The sequence below is a fragment of the Theobroma umbraticum genome, unplaced genomic scaffold, assembly GCF_002168275.2.
Source record: "Theobroma umbraticum cultivar Fairchild unplaced genomic scaffold, ASM216827v3 scaffold_56.0, whole genome shotgun sequence".
In the NCBI taxonomy this organism is placed as follows: domain Eukaryota; kingdom Viridiplantae; phylum Streptophyta; class Magnoliopsida; order Malvales; family Malvaceae; genus Theobroma; species Theobroma umbraticum.
The window spans coordinates 6118999-6136425 of NW_018397256.1; the positions used below are offsets into that span (position 1 = coordinate 6118999).

General features: G+C 33.9%; 2 protein-coding genes and 2 long non-coding RNA genes across 4 annotated transcripts; 3 read left to right on the forward strand and 1 right to left on the reverse strand.

The window, feature by feature from the left end:
• Positions 1-105: 105 nt before the first annotated feature.
• On the forward strand, positions 106-1617 carry LOC149527521 (uncharacterized). Its single transcript, XR_016350927.1, has 2 exons — positions 106-1340; positions 1460-1617. It is a non-coding gene; the product is annotated as an uncharacterized LOC149527521 (long non-coding RNA).
• A 4729-nt stretch (positions 1618-6346) lies between these two features.
• On the forward strand, positions 6347-9511 carry LOC110411473 (ATP-dependent DNA helicase). The gene is made up of 6 exons (XM_021421655.2): positions 6347-6665; positions 6852-7121; positions 7217-7390; positions 7501-7607; positions 7735-8066; positions 8566-9511. The coding sequence occupies exons 1-6, from the start codon at positions 6510-6512 to the stop codon at positions 9171-9173; spliced, it is 1647 nt and encodes a 548-aa protein (XP_021277330.1). The 5' UTR covers positions 6347-6509; the 3' UTR covers positions 9174-9511.
• Positions 9512-10922: 1411 nt separating this feature from the next.
• On the reverse strand, positions 10923-13899 carry LOC110411363 (uncharacterized). Its single transcript, XM_021421489.1, has 5 exons — positions 13838-13899; positions 13481-13625; positions 12983-13359; positions 11967-12743; positions 10923-11374 (listed from the first exon to the last, which is right to left on the reverse strand). Exons 2-5 carry the CDS (start codon positions 13609-13611, stop codon positions 11151-11153), a joined length of 1509 nt encoding a protein of 502 aa, XP_021277164.1. The 5' UTR covers positions 13612-13625; positions 13838-13899; the 3' UTR covers positions 10923-11150.
• A 1851-nt stretch (positions 13900-15750) lies between these two features.
• On the forward strand, positions 15751-17263 carry LOC110411561 (uncharacterized). Its single transcript, XR_016350926.1, has 3 exons — positions 15751-15933; positions 16529-16586; positions 17060-17263. It is a non-coding gene; the product is annotated as an uncharacterized LOC110411561 (long non-coding RNA).
• The last annotated feature ends 164 nt before the right edge of the window (positions 17264-17427 follow it).

The following is a 17427-nucleotide window of genomic DNA, read 5'->3' on the forward strand; positions in this document are numbered from 1 at the left end:
GAGTTTCCCATGTGTGGTTGGGATTAGTAGATGGACTCCACCTTGGCATGTCACACAGGCTATGAATAACTTTTTTCCTTTTTAATTTATCCCGAGAGAGAAAAGAGTCCGGAAGGGGCACCTGTTTTGTTGCCTGTTATATTTGTGACATTTTTTCTCTTTTTACCGTTGTCAAAAGGTAGAATTCGAAGTTCACCCCTGTTCTTTCAAGCAGAGTTGTGGCTACCCAATTAATATAGATACATTTCATATCTTGTACTGAGTCAAGGGTCAGGCGTCCCCAGAGTATCTATATGGCTTCTTTTACGGTGAAATAATGAACCTATGTTCTTTCTGGGATATAGCAAAATCAGCTTGGTTTTTTTAGGAGGTTTGATGGGTGGAATCATTGTTATTTTTTCTTACCCATTGTTTGGTGAGTGTGGTGGGATGGGATGCAGATTGCACTTTTGTTTTTCTGATAAGTTGAGAGTGTGAGAAAGTTCCATATTGACCTTAAGAAGTGAGTGAACGGTATTCAAAAGTAACATGCACCGCCATCAATGAAATGTTTTGCTTAAATGCTCAGTTGATAACATGATTCTTTGTTTCTTCATATGAACTCATATAAAGATACCTGGACTGGAGGTGTTGAAACATACATTGTAAACTGAATGTCATCTTTATCTGTTTACTGTATTTCAAGGTGAAATTATAGTTATTTGCTATTACCCATTCTGTGGTAAGTGTGGTGGATGAGGGGCAGATTGCACTTTTGTTTTTCTGATAAGATGACATTGTGAGAAAGTCCCATGTTAAACTTAAAGGGATAGGCTATTCAAAACGCTTAAAATTTAGCACCATGTTTAGTACAATACATAAGCATATGCATAAAATTAGGTCATAGAGAAATTTACTGATCGTATTTGACCATTGTTAGACTTTATTCATACACGTCACTTAAACCAAGAGACTTTATTCATACACTACACTTAAAATTTACTTCACTTTTGACGACATGAAGACATGCCCTGTTTAACATCATGGACTTACTTACCGTCTAGTCTTCATGTCTTCAGGATGCCTTGGGACACATGAGAAATTGATCCATTACCTTGTTTGTTTTAAACAGACTGTTTAAATTGCTGAGATAATTTAAAATGAAACACTTTTCTTTTAATGTGTAAGGTTAAATCATTTGGTCTTTTTTTCAGTATATAATTTGTTCTTATAGTGTATTTGTGTCAATTTCTGTTTGCAGCATGCAGTTAGCCGGAGTGACTATGACAATGTGATTGGTGCCTTGCCTTATCTCAAAGTAAATAGAAATGCTAAGTAAAGACAGTGTCTTCAAGTGTCATGTGAGGACTTGATTATTTTGTTGCCTTGTAATTTCTCACAATTATGTCAGAGAAAAGTTTGTTGATTGTTTTAATTTCTAATTTGAATTTTATTTTTTTCCACTCATGTTGACACTCAGACTCCAGTTTACGACATCACACAGATAAACATTACATGCATCAAATGCCTATTCCTTGGATGGTGGATGCTTTGGGGTTTAAAAAAGAGGCTTAGGCCATCCATAAGAATCCTCAATCATTTCTGCTCTAAACAAAAGGGATAGATGAGTTCATGACATCTCTTGTATTTGCTTTATTATGTTACTGTTGTGTGAAGTCTACCTTTTCATTGGTATTTGTTCTAATAGCAATTCATTTGGTTAACAAGAATTGATTTCTGGAGTGCAATAAGCAGTCCTTGCAACTAAACTTTGGTGAATAGAAGGAAGAGTAGATGATTCACGAAACGACGACGGAATTTAACAATGGAGTGGTTATACATGGTGGGCTATTTTGGGGACAGAAAAAACAGTAAGTGTAGCATTTTTGGTTTGTTATAATTGGTAGGCATCACTGTCCCTAACAGGAAACTGATTTGGTAGAGCAATGCTATCCCTACCAGCAAAATCTTGTTGCAAATTTCCATCTTGATAAAGAGCCTATTCTGTTCTTGACTACTTGTTAGTAACTGAAGTTCACAAAGCTAAATGAATGGAATGTTTTCCCATCATGGGCTCAAGTTTTTGCTTATTGGCAGACTATCTTTCAAACTCATCAAATCTTGTTTTCTCCTATTAAGGTTGAGAACATGTCATGTTCCTCTTTGTAGGGTCTCACACCCATCAAAATAGAATTTCAGAACCAAAGTAAAACACACTTGGCAGGTATCTTTGAACAGCAGGAGAATGGAAAGTTAATAAAGGTGAAGAGAAGAACAACCCTTTTCTTTTGCCAATTTGCTCCAACATTATGCTTCTGCAAAAGAATGAAAAGATGGATAGTGTGAAATACTATTGAAGTGTTTCTTTCACATCCTACTCTTGGTCTATTAAAAAAAGAGAAAATGATTTTATATATGGTGATTTAATTTTATTTATTTATTTATTTTTTTTTTCATCCCTCATTTTTCAATACATTCATTATGGGTATTCACGTGTAGAAGAGTTGGATTCAAATTCGAGACTAACTTCTACCTACTACTGACTTCTAATCACATTGCATTGTAATGTACCAAACGACACCTTATAGTTTCCTTCTTCTCATTTCCAACCTACCATAGTCCTTGAACACTTACCCTAATAAGACACCTTCCAGAAAAAACATGCAACGAGTCCTAATGGTAAGTTAATTGTTTTGTTCCTTGTTCCAATGTCCTTGTCTCCTCTCGATGTTCATTGTATCTTTCCACAATTTATGGCTTCAAGAGGAAAAGCATGAATTTTGGTTAGCGAAATCCTCAAACTCCACTTTCATCTCCCCTCGTTTCCAGGAGGTACTTTAGAAACAACAAACTGAGGAAAATTTTTAATAAGCTACAAACATTATTTTCGTTTTCTCCTTCCATATATAATTAATTTTATGGGATTGATCCCACGAGTAAGAAAATAATAATTAAAAAGATTAAAAATAAAACTAATGATGCTTTATGGCCATGTGGGATTGATCCCCACAAGAAAAGAAAAGTAATATTTTCAAAGTGGAATTGATGTCAAAATTTATGAAATTATTTTCAAAAAGAGAGAAAACAAACAAAAAACGCTTTATACTTTTCTGAGATGTAAAGTTTTTCTCCTTTCAAATGAGAAAAAAAAAAGACTAAAATATTTTTCAAAAAAAATTTTCAATCCTGTCAAATCGAGCTTAAACCTCCATGAAAACTATGATAAATTGGAAAATAATTAATGGTTTAGAGACCCTAGAGAGAAGTGATGTGTCTATTAAATTTAAGCTAATGATAAATTTAACTTAGCTAAACCAAAATGATTTAACTTTTATCAAGATTCGGCAATAATTTCGGGATTTGACAAATAACAAGAAGCGTAGAGAGCGGTCGCGTTTGGCGGCTTGGCTATATATTGCGTTGTGTTAAATGTGCTTAAATGTCAAGAGACTGGGCAAACTTTTCAAATCGCAAAGCCGGCCTTCATTTCTGGACCCCACCTTTCTATTTAATAACCTAAAATATCTCATCGTGTACCTCCCCTGTGCAAGTGGTATCAAATTCCAGTTTTATTTCTCTAAATACAATGCTAGTACGCAAATGTAATGTCGTTCCAATCGAAGCACCTCTCTGTGAGCTTTGAACCGCCGACCTCTAATCATATCAACGCCTTTAATTAATTGTATCAGAGAATATTCTTGTCCCATTTTCACCACGTTTTTGGTATGACCACTTAGACGGTCCAACATCTTAATGATGATCCATGATTACATCGTCTGTTAATGCTCCAATCAAAAGGAGACAATATTTTAATTCAATTCGAAGTAGAACATGAAGCAATTAAATAAAAATTTAATGTTTTAAAAAGTTGTCAAACTATTTTACAAATTTTTAAAACTTTTATTACATTTAATTAAATTTTTATATTTTTTTATTTTAAATTAAATAAATCATTAAAAATATACTCATTATCATTCGTTAAAATATTAATTATCATTTTATATTATATGACATTGATATGGAGACAAAAATGACATATGATCATATTTTTTTGTTATACTATTCTCTTACGTTATCATTATTATGATTATATTCTAGTAAATCTTATTTCTTAAAAATGCTTTTATTTTATAATGAGATAAGAATTAGTGTTAATCAAATCATCAATTTCTTTTTCTTTTTATTTTTTGAGAATTTCATATAAAAGAAACCATTTGTAATTTTAAATTTTTGAAAAACACTTTTAATTATACACTTGTCTTTTAATTTTATTTTTTATGAAAAAACAAAAAATTGACCTTTTTTATTTTCAAAATCATTTGTTTTTCATGTGAAAAAGTTAAGTAATGTTTAAGGACACAAAGGAAGACCTTGAGATTTCCATTAAAATGTCAACTGGTGTGAGGTGCATTTAATTGTTAAGGAGTGTCTTTTAAGATTAGTTAAAATACTACTTATAATAATATTTTACGTATTATAAATTTAATAATTGATATATAATAAATTTAGATAGTATTCTAATTTACAGAAAACGTTTAAAAAATAAATGAAATGGGTTTTCCTCAATAACATATATTAATGTCATCTATATTTTCTGGTTTGTAGATCGACAGCGATATGACAAAATAACTAGAAATAAACTAAAAAGTCATGACGATGGTGGTAATATTATAAAGAACTAGATGGCAGAGAGACTTAGATGGCGAAAGAGAACTGAAAGAGTATTTAATTTGTTTAGATAGTGAGATGAAGAAATAAAGAGATTAATTTGTTTGAAATGGTTTTACGAGCATTTTTATTATCTCATGAGTAAAATTTGAATAAAATAATTAACTTTGTATTAAAGATTATTTTTGAAATAGATTTATGAGGTTGAGGATTTTTCACAATTTATTTTAAATTTAAATAATGAAAAGAGATATTTAATATAATAACTTTAAAAGTGTCCTCAAAGCAAGTATAATATAGTAATGTATGAAATGAAAAGAAAATATGAAAATAGTATTTTATTAACCTTAAATTTAAAACATTTAATTAAGTTTAGCAAGTATATATGAACATCCATTAATTATATGTTTTATTAAGTTTATGCCACTGGCGACTAGCCTGATAAATTAACATACAACAAAATAATATTTTATTTGTTTCAAATTAAATATATATTTTTCTTTTTTTAATTCGTTTTAAAATTAATTCATTATTCTATTTTAGGCATGTATACTTCTTAATTTTTTCAATATTTTTATAATAAATTTTATACTTTTTTATATGGAAACTATAAATTTATTAATGTTATAAAAATAATTTTTTTAAAACATCATTAAGAAAAGGAAAAACATTTTTTTAAATGTTCATACCCAATAAAAAATAAACTTTCAATTTTGAATGGGATCATATTACAGTATAACTTCTTTAAATTCATATTTGATAAATTAATAATTTTGATTAAATAATATTTTTAATTGGTCAGGATCAATGTGGTACACTAATAGTTTGCTAAATTTATATAATAATACATCTAAAAAAACATAAATATTTCACTTTATATATAAATTAATAATTTTTTTGTACATCAAAATTATATATATAAATTACTCAATTATACAATTTTTGTAAAATATAATTCTAATATTATTTTTTTTAAAATTAATATCTTTTTTAACCTCATTCTTAATTTTTCTTAATACATTTAAAAGCTTTGGTATAATATTATCATACTATAAAAAAAATTATATAATGTAATTATTATTTTGAGTGCATTATTATGCAAAACATGCTCCAATAACAAAAATAATATCAAATAATTAATTTATACACTAATTAAATATAAAAAAATTTAATTGATGTATAAATTAATAAATTATTAATTTATTAATTAAATAAAAATTTAATTAATAAATAAAATTTATGATCTAATAGTATTAATTTATATAAATTTATGACACTTTAAATTACAATGACTACAGAACAAATCATCCTCGTATTAATCTTTTGTCCTCGGCTTTCAATGGAACAGTGGACGTGTCAACTTCAAAAACCATAGGCTAGAAGCTACCGCCGGATCTTTCGCCACGTTTCAGACAGCACCAAACAACCGCCGTCATTTAGCAGAAACCCTAACTCCGCTGGACCCCACATATTATCCATTAATGTATTTACGTGTCTACCAGCACATGCTTCTCTTTTCTTGCCAAATACCCAAAATAACATCCACGCTAAGCCCAATAATTGCCGTCAACCAAGGGTATTGGAGTAATCCCAAAAACTTATCGCACGTGCGAAGGCTCAAAGAACGCGGGATCTCGCACGTGCTCGCCGTCAGAAAAAATTGCTCTCTTTCGCTTTCCCTCTCTCTCTCTCTTCTTTAAACACCGTTAATTAGATTTCCCCAAAGAAATTTCTAGGGTTTTCAGAATCTCCGAAATTTGCTCTCTTTCTTGAAATTTTGAGAGAGAAGAAAAAGTTAAATTTAGAATTTCCGATATTTTTGGGGTTGAGATTGGGAAAATCGGGGTTTCGATTTGAATTGGATGGTGCAGTTAATGAGATCGGGAAATCTTAGGCCGGAGCCGGAGACGACGTGCCGGGACAAGCCACCGGTGAAATTGGAAATCGTCGAGGATACTTTAGAGGAAGAACATGGCCCTCTTAGTAAACGATCCAAACCCTCTCCAAATCTTCAACAGGTAAGTTCTTTTTTCAAATTTATTTCCCCGTGTTTGTTTAAGAAATAAAACATTAAATTAATTTTGGAGAAAGATGTCAGCTATTTAAGAAAGAAAAAAAAGAGCTTTGTATTAGAGGTTTTAAATTTTAAAGATTTTATTTCTGTGTGTTTTTTGGCATTATTTTGATGATTTTTTGTTTGTCAGTGGAACTCCGACGTCAATGCTTTCCCGATCCCTCCATCGCAATACAATCCGTTGGATGAGCCGAGCCCACTTGGTTTGAGGCTAAGGAAGAGTCCTTCACTTTTGGATTTGATCCAAATGCGCCTTTCTCAATCCCAAAGCAGTAGCTCAGCTGCCGAAGCTGAAAATTTGAGCTCTGGATTCAAAAAGGAGGCTAAAGCTGCTATTATTACCGATAAGCTTAAAGCCTCAAATTTTCCAGCATCCATTCTCCGAATCGGCCATTGGGAGGTAATTTTTTAATACGTTTAGTTTAATTGTGTGATTAAGTGCATTAATAATGCCGGTCAAGTAGCTGAAGGATTGTTTAACTTGGTGATTTGTAGTATAAGTCGAGGTATGAAGGTGATTTAGTGGCCAAGTGTTATTTTGCAAAGCATAAGCTTGTTTGGGAGGTATTGGAAGGTGGGCTGAAGAGTAAGATTGAAATACAGTGGTCGGATATTATGGCTCTGAAGGCAAACTGTCCTGATAATGGACCAGGGACTTTGAATGTTGTGGTAAGATATTTTTGTTTTTGGTATAATCTTCTCTGTTTCTCTCTCTCTGTCTCTCTCTCTTCTTCTGCAATCTGAATATGTATGACTTCGTTATTTCTTCTATGCTGCAGCTGGCTAGACAGCCACTTTTTTTCAGGGAGACTAATCCACAGCCTAGAAAACACACCTTATGGCAGGCAACTTCAGATTTTACTGACGGTCAAGCTAGCATGCATAGGTAAGACTAACATGGATCTAATTCTTATTTGTGGTGGTACAAGATGAATTTTGAAGCTTTATCAGAGTGTTTGCATATGGCTATATGGCTAATATACTAATGCAAAATTTTTATTGTTGCTTTTTAGGCAACATTTTCTGCAGTGTCCCCAAGGATTGTTAAACAAACATTTTGAAAAGCTCATCCAGTGTGACATGCGTTTGAACTGTTTAAGCAGACAGCCAGAGATAATTTTGGATTCACCATACTTCGAATCACGAACTTCAGTGTTTGAGGATCCTGATGAACCGAAAGGGCAAGGTTTTGGCCAGGGGGAGACTGGTAAAGGATCCACTAGCTCTGGCTTTCAGAATATAGCATCACCAGCAGCTCAGTCTTCATCCCTGGAGATTGAGAAAGGGGATTCTGCTGGTATAACCTCAGAAAACATGTCCAGGGAAGCTCCGTCCCCCAGTTCAGGTACAGTCAGGAGCTTTGGGTTTGCTTTTGATGTGCTGATGGATAGAGTTTCTAAGCTATTTAGACTTTCTGTATCCTCTTTTATTTACTTTATTGAAGTCCAATGACTAATACAATGTGGTGTGTGATTTCTTAGGAGTTTGCATACATTTGATCTAAAGCATTCTCTTTGATTATTGATAATGATGTTGCACAGACTTGAAGTTATATATCTTTTTGCTAATGGTGGTGGTACTGTTGTGATATAGGTAGCAGCATAAAAGTACACAGTAGTCTATTTTTTTTTTTCTATATAAGCTGTATTCAGCAAATACATGCTATTTGAATTGTTCAGTGTCTGATGGATTGTGCATATACATGCTATTTGAATTGTATTCTGCATATAGCTTGAGTACAATAATGTTTTCTTCCTTATGACACAGTATAAATAATCTATTTGTAGCTGTAGCATTCTTACTTTTCTTTATTCTTCTCTAATTAATTTCTCATTTCACATTAGTGATGGACTCTCATGCCATTGAAGGAAGTGGAGTTTGTGAAGCAGTGGATTCAAAGGGGTCAAGGAATTGGGACCAGATAAAAGTGCCTGGACTTCACCCATCTATGTCCATGAGTGATTTTATGAGCCATATCGGACACTGTCTTTCGGAACAGATGACCTCTGGAAATCCATCTTCTGAAAATATACCAGACTGCCAGGAAATGCTGGAGGAGATTGCACAGTACCTTCTCAGTGACACTCAGTTTACAACAGCCTCTGATGAGAAATCCCTCATGTCAAGGGTCAATTCTCTCTGTTGTCTTTTGCAAAAGGACACTACAACAGGCACAAACTCACAGGCTAATGGAGAAAATTACGGTGGACCTGATGATGGAAAAGATGTTCAGCTGAACAGAAGTCACGAATCTGGGTTTAATATTACAGCTAACGGTGATGTGAAGACTTCTGAAGGGGATACAAAGGAAGTCTCTACTAGCAAGCAGGCTCCAGGCATGTCAAGAAAAGACTCATTTGGTGAGTTGCTGCTTCATCTTCCCCGAATTGCATCTCTCCCAAAGTTCTTGTTTAACATTTCAGAAGAAGATGGAGAGAGTCAAGCTAGATAAGATAGTGTTCTTGTTTATTGACCTTTCAGAAAATGATGAATTTCCCAATCTCTCTCATGTTAGTTGCAAATCTGAAGGTTGTCTATTATATCAAATGTATGTGGAGGGATGCTTCGACAATGGGATTTATCAGGATTTGGAAAATTCTTTTGATGAAGAATTCTAGTAAATCCCATGTAAAAATCTTTAGGGGTTCTAGCAAAATTGTTTGATGTAATATCTGGAGCAGATTGTTGTTTCTATTTTAATTTGTAAGTAAATTGTAATTGATCTGTGCAAGTTCTGTTCTTATCATACACTGTGGAAATTGCTAAATTGCTTTTAGCGCTTGATTGTAAGTTGGATATTTCGACATGGAGGGATTGGGGAGGGTTTCCATTTTGCTGTTTGGTGAGGTTGGTTCCCCTGGATATTTTGTTGGACCCTGTTGATAGATGTTTCGTATTTCTAATTTTTGCGGGCAACCATTCAAAGAGTCATAACCACTGGCTTGAGGATTGTAATTAATGTAATCAATGGGCCTTTCAAAAATAAAAAGTTTGTAATTAATGATAGTGATAAGACTCGCTTTGTAATTAATGACAGTGATAAGGCTTCCTTTCTTATAGCAGTTCGGATGCTAAGTTGTTCTCAATTCCTTCTAGTTATCAAACTGTACTCTGTTCCAAGGGGAAAGACAGACAAGTAACTCTTGTGTGAGGGATCAAGTTACTTCAACTATGGATATTGAAAAGTTCTGATAGAAGACAGTTCAAGCATTGTCAGCAATACAAACTTGTTTGAGCGTTGGTGGGTGGCAACTTTTAGTGTTTTCCATTGCATATATTCATGATTAAAGAAATTTCAAGCAGTTCCATCCCTTGATTGCCAAGGTTTTGGAAGAATGAACAAAATGAATGAAAGGTCAATGAAAAGAACTTTAGAGGACGAACTACACATATCCCAAAACATTTGCACGTCACTAGGAGGTGTGGAGCAAATTAAGTCAATGAGCTCAAAGCTTCTGGGTTGGGATATCAAACACATCCCCAGATCGCGTAATGACATGGCCGACAGCCTTGCCAAAGACGGAGTGAGAAGATCAGAAGATTTATTGTATATTTTTCTCGAATGATGCTTACTGTCTTATGAGTGTGGTTTATGACTTTCTGTTCCTGTCAGTAAAAAAACGAAAACAAGAATTTACTGTTTTCACTGATTATTAGTTCGTTTTAAGATTTCTAGATACTAGTAAAATTGATGTGTGATTGTTCAAGAGACCATATGTTGTATTGTCCTTACCTTGGTTGTTTTTTGATAAGCCAGATTAGTAACTGACTACTGTCTTAAGTCAGATTCTTTTGTAAATTACATGACTCCCTGTCTTGATCAATGAAAATCCTTACTTGTTCAAATAAAAAAAAAAAGATGTAACATGCTGTGAAAGGCATGACCACATGGAAGAAAAGCTGGCTCCGGAAACATCTTCTGATCATGACTGGGAAGGGGAATAATACGTGAAAAGTTGTGCTAGTGGGAACTTAAACGTGGATGTACAGAGGAAAGTGAACACGCTCCTCATTCCAATTTGTTACGGAAAACAAAAGGCCCAGTAACCTTTTCCGCCATGGTATTGTTAAAATTCTTGTTCTCACAGTTCATGGGATAAGATAAGAAAAAAAAGAGGTAAAGAAAAGGGAAATTTTGTGATGGAAATTAATATATGATTCAACCATATATCAATGTGATAAACTGTCACAAAGTAAGTTCAGCAATCCTTACTTTGTGTACAAGGATACGAATATATATACATGTAGTTTATGAAGTAAGTTTTTCCATTCCATATTTCTTACAATTGCATAAAATTTATGGTTCATGAAGTTGTCAACGTTTCCCATTTGTATTCGATTTTCTTTCGACTTTCTACTCTGTAAAACAGCCAGAGAATGTAGTACAAAAAATGAGAAGATTTTAAGAGAATGAAAAAATATAGAGGCTTTAAGACAAAATACTGGCACATATTATGCAAGGAGGATCCCTAGACTTCTCTTCTGATGTGACGAACTGCAAGCACTGGCTATGATAGACATGACCACAAGAAAGAACAGCATTCTCCGAAGGGTTTAGACGCTCTATATCTAGACCATGTTCTGGTTTACTTGCTAGATCACCATCGCATAAGAGACAGCTCTTCCCAAGTGGCACAATGCGCTCATCAAAACCTGCAAAATTGGAAGGAAATTGTTATGATCAAGGTTATTATTATTTTTTCAGATTTCCGTTTTGGGTTAATTCTAAATGAACACTAAATTGGTGGATCTTTACATTGTATAACAGATTACAGAAAACATCAAGCTGTCTCTCCATGCAATTAACTCTGCTGGCCTTTACTTTTGATATCTTCTAACATACTAGGCCGCAGGTTTCCCCCCTTTCCCTAATACTTTTGCTATCCTTAGATTGAAACCGAGTTCACCAATTTTTATTCCTTGTTATTTCACATATAAGTTCTGTCAGTCTAAGCAATCCGCCACACATCTCTGTTATATGTTTTTAACTCTACTCCTTTAACATGCTACTTGAAAAGAGTGGTAAGCCAAATACAAGATATTTAATTTCCAGGATCTCTTCAGGGATTTTTCAGGCAAATGTATATGCAATTAGGCATGTTACAAGAGCAACTATATTATTGGACTAAACTGAAAGAACAATGTTGTACTCAGATCATCAGCCATCCGCAAGTGTTGGATGCATGTTAAAAGATATTAGTATCAGATAAGTGTAGAACAAACCAGAAAGAACCTGTGGACATACCTTCCCACACAATATGATCTTCGTAGGTACAGAAAAGTTGCTTTTGTCTTGGTTTGGCTGGGGTTGTCTCTATTGTCCCTGTAACCAGCACAGAAGGCAGAGTTCTACCTGTTGCACTCTTGCTGACCAGATCAGAAGTGCCTTTGGAAGGTTGGGATTTTTCCTTTTTCTGAGTAACCTGCTTCTGTATCGGAAATCTACTAGTAGTTTCATTCTTCTTAACCAACGCTGCGGAGTCTTTGGGAGATTGGGTCGTTTCCTTTCTCTGCATCCTATGTATTGATACCGGAAATCTACTAGTTCCAATATTACTATCAATTGATACTGGAATTCTAACGGTTCCAATATTCCTGACCAATCTTGCAGGATCTTTGGGAGGTTGGGCTGTTCCCTTTTTCTGCATTACATGCTTTGATGCCAGAATTGTACCTATTCCACCATTCTCGACCAAATCTGTTGGATTTTTGGGAGGTTGGGTTCTTTCCTTCTTCACAAAACGCATCGACGCCCGAATTCTACTAATTGTACTCATTTTGGCTGATTCTGTGGGATCTTGGAGAGGTTGGGTTGTTCCCATCAGTCTACGCTGCTTTGATTCCTGAATTCTACTAGTTACACTCCTGAACGAACTTGAGGGATGTTTGAGAGGTTCTATTGTTTCTTCTTGCTGCTTAGACAGCCTAGACACTGGAGGTCTATTGGATCCACTCTTTTTAACCAAGGGTGCAGAATCGGGGTTCCCCCCTGTCTTATTGTATTGATGCTGTTGAGCATGACCTGATTTTCAAGAAGTAATCTATCAGCTCTAATTTCAAGCTGAAAACATGGTTTGTTAAGGCATCTTACATATGAGAAATCAATTCTGTTAACAGAATAATTAGGAAGTTCCCCATATACAGTAGATAAGAAGTAGATAAGGCTTATAAAAAAAAGATGTGGATAAATTGTTAATATCCAAGCATGATCTTACTTTAGGGATGAGATAAACATAATCAAGAGCCAAAATTGCAAAATACCTGAGCGACTTTTCACTTTATTGAATCCCGTCGGCTTAACTAGTGCAGAGTTTGCTAAGTTTTCAGTTTGGGAGGTCCTAACTTCATCAGCAGAACCATGCTTTAATCCTAAAGGATGTTGTCCACTGACAATACGAGTGGATTCTATCGAATCTCTGCTTGACATTGCCTCTGCTAAAGCAGGGTTAGAGGCTCGAGAAGATTCACCAGCGCGGTGTGTACCATTCAGAATTCCACGAATATGACGCCAAGTCCGAAGTCCTGTACTGTGACCAGAGCTCGAAGCGCCACTGGGCAGGTTGTTGCCAGGACTTGGAACGGCTTGATGGGGAGGACGGTTTGTGCTGCGGCGTTGGGAATTGCCACCAATTACCTTCCTGGAACCATGAAAAATTGGTATGTGTTAGGAAAGTAATTTCTAGAACTCATCAGACTTGTATACAGATATGGGTTAATAAAATCGGCCTCAGGGCCAAAGGGATAGCACTGATTATGAACCATCTGCATTGCCTGCAAAAAGCAAGCAAAGATCTTGACGAAGGTCGAAGGCCTTGCCTGTTAGTGTTCTCCAAGAAGCAGAGTCTTGGATCTTCCCTTTGATCAAGAGGGTCATCCTTCGACGTCGCCATTGAAAAATAAAATCCTGGAAAGTGAAATCACAAAGAAGAAAGAGCACATGTAACATGTTCTTTGGAAAAAGAAGTTAAAAAGATCCAAACCCATCTTAATCTGGCACATATCAATAAAGATTGAACTAATGCAAACGAAGGAACAAAACATGGGAAAGGCACAAGCGTTGAAACAGTTCGACATAAACAATATATATATATATATATATATATGGATAAATCATACTCTGATTAACGTTGACAGAGAAAACCTGCGAATGGTTTCAAGAAAACAATCTACGTTTGTTGGTTGGAGGTAGGGTTTAATCCTCCATATAAAGGCTTTGGTCCACGACTTGTCCTTCTCTAATGTGGACTAGAAGTCTTATCACAACCGCCTTTATTTTATTAATGTGGACTATGACCCTTCCATAAGATATATAATTTTATAATTTGTTGACACTTGTAGTATAATTAATCACTAGTTTAATTTCGTTTGACTATTTCTTATGTAAACATTATTACACTTTATTTTTTTTATTCCTTAAATTATAAATTTATCTTTTCAATTAATCAAAGTAAATATTTTCTTACAGTAATTGCTGCTAAGAAAATACATCAATTATGAATGCAACTTTCTTATCCTTTTTTTTTTCGTTTCTCCTTTATTTCCGTATCACACTTTTAGGTTTTTTCATTTTTTTTTTTGAAATTTTTGCAACTTCTATTATATTTTAAAACGAAATTATTAATTAGACTTTCGTTTTTATTCAATTATTTGCATGAAATATGAACTACGGTGTTTGAAATTTAAATATGTTTTAAACTTATCAGAAAAAATTTACATTTTTTATGGAATTATATGACTATTTTATTTAAATTGATTTGCCGTACACTTTTTGCTGTATCATTATCAAAGGGTTTTCTTTACTATTTTCTTCCCTGCTTTCAGTTGCAATAAGTATATTTTGTTTTATTTTATAAATATTAGTACTTTTAATTATGCAAACAAATTAATAAAAAATATGTTTCAGTTTTCAACTGAATATGCTTAATTTTGGTTATTAATATATAATCTTTTCAATAACTAATCTTGTTTTACGGTAAATTGTATTACTACATGGAAAACAAAAATAAAATCATATATAAAAGACAATATTTAATGTAATTCGGCACCTACCGTCTACACTCACAAAAGGAAAAAAAATTTACTATTAACACTCGAACATTTGACTTATTAGTTGTTACGTTATCCGTTTGTCTGAAAGAACAGGATTCGAATCCTCTCTTTTCTAATTATAAAAGAAATTATTATTAAATGTAAAAATTAAAAAAAAATACAAAACACTAAAAAACAAAGAGTAAACTCGAATAAAATTAACTTAATATTCATGTTTACATGTTTAGATCAATGGAACAACTTTTACAATTTTGTGAATCGCTCATAAAAAATTTATCTCTCACATAAAGATCATCTCTCTCATAATTCTAAAGGCTAAAACCAACTTCATATTTGAAGAACCCTATCTATTACTTGATTATCAAGAATTAAGTAGATTTACTTTTAAATAAACTTAAATATCTCAAGCATTAAGAATTTCAAAGATATTTGCTTTGATCTTCCTCTACACTATCAGCATATCCATTTTCCTTGTTTGCAACACTATCTCTTCTTATTACAGAAGAAATTCCTCTACAACCCTTGTCTCAATATTTCATCCTTGTACTTTTCTATCTATTTCATAACAAGCAAGAGCTTAAATTCCAAAGGGTTGCTTATTTACGAGGTTAGAGATCTTTACATTAGCTATTTCACTTTATGAGCTATCCCATTTGAATGTTTCTGATTAGGAAACTAGGCCGACAGGGTCGTTAAATTAACAGGCATTTCTTTAGTTAATGCAAGAAAGGTTGTAAAGTTCTTGTTCCTAATCCTAGATATGTTTTGTCATGCCAAGGAAACAACATGAAAGATCAAGTGATTCATATGAATCACATCAACAGCGAGAGTTGATTCCTTGGAAAGTTACTTGGGTTATCCAATCTAGTTCTTTACCCTTAGCTTTGTATTTGCTTTATTCTTTGCCACCCTCGCTTCTTTCTGTTTCATATATTCGTAAAAATCAAAGTCAAGCTTCATATGCAATGTACTTGAGACAAAATCTGCATTCATTTTCTGGTGGCTCATCAATGCGCCGAAGCTACCCTATATTGACTTGAATCAAGATAATGGCAGTGTCCAGCTCCCTGGAGTATAAACCAACATGGGTGGTTGCAGCGGTCTGTTTTGTCATTATTCTTCTATCTCTTTTCGCTGAACGTGGCCTTAATCACCTTGGAAAGGTACCCTTACATTCTTCTGACCTCCAGGTTTCACCAAATCTATAATTGTATTTTGTACAACGATAAAATCACAATTCTTTTTTTCCTTTATTCCAATTAAATATTTGTCCTGGAATTCAAACAGAAGTGGGAAGGGGAAGTGCAAGTTCCAAATTTATTTAGTGCAATAGCTCCAGGGTGTGAGCTTTTCTTAAATTACCAGACTTACAGATGACTTTAGAGGTCAAATTCATGTTCTTAATACAAGAGGAAGTTCGAAAGACGAATTACGTGCTTCCGAAGCAGGTCAAACCAACTTGTACCTGCTTTATAAACGTGACTAAATCATGAGTCATTCAACATTTAGAGAGAAATCTAATTCTATGTAGGATCATATATGCCTATACAGTGTAAAATTTTGCAGAACGTGAAGGTCTTAATATTTCTTAGGACTTTCGCATTTATATTGCAGTCACTCACAATGGAATTCCTTTATCCCTTGATCTTTCTTTTCTATTGGAGCTGTTCTACGAAGCTTCCAGAACTAAAATTTTTCAGTTCATGGGTGTCCCACACCTAAGAAAATCTTGTGTATGTTTTTGACTTGGCAATCCAGTGGTTGAGGCGTAACAAACAAGATGCACTGTTTGAAGCATTACAAAAACTAAAAGCAGGTTTGCCCTTTCTTCTGTCTTGAACTTCTCATGCATTAGCAGTGTTTTAGATTTGCTGAATTAAAATGTCGAGGCAGCTCTTGTAACGCTTAGTAATTTCTGTCACATTTAACAGATTAAGAGTTAATCCAACTTAGCTCTGAGGTTCTGTAATTTAGTTATATATGCAACACAACATTAACCAAGTAAAAAGTTTTATCACAATTGCGAAGGTAAAATTTTAGGGAGTTTGAAGCAATTATGTACTTGGCTTTGAATATTTACTTGCATTCACACATAATGTCTTGTATCAATTAGACATTCAACTTTAAGATGCTTCTCAGTTTTTCAGATTGTCCATGAATTAACTGTTGTACCTGATGTTGACCAAATACAGTTTCACTTCTTACTTTAATTCATGAATGGTCATTTAAGGCGCGGAAATGGCACAGATTGATTCCTAACTTATCTGCGCAACTGATGTTTCTTGACAGAATTGATGCTATTCGGATTCATTTCCCTTCTATTAAATGTCTTTCAAGGTCTAATAAGTCAAATCTGCATCCCAACTCACTTGGAATCTAGTATGCTTCCATGCAAGAAGCATGTTGAAAGCAAAAGTCACAAAGAATTTTCTTCTCTACCTGTCAATGAACGTCTCCTGTTTTCTGCAGATAGTAGTTCAGAGCATTGTTCACGTGAGGTACGTTACCATGCTTAAAGAAGTTGTTTATTTTTTCAGCACCCTGCTGGTGCTGGCTAATGAATGTGGCCCTTCATGTCAATTGAGGAATGTCTATTGCATTACACATCCCCTTTCACATAAATTTCCCATTTTTTTTAATGAGAAAATACAATAATG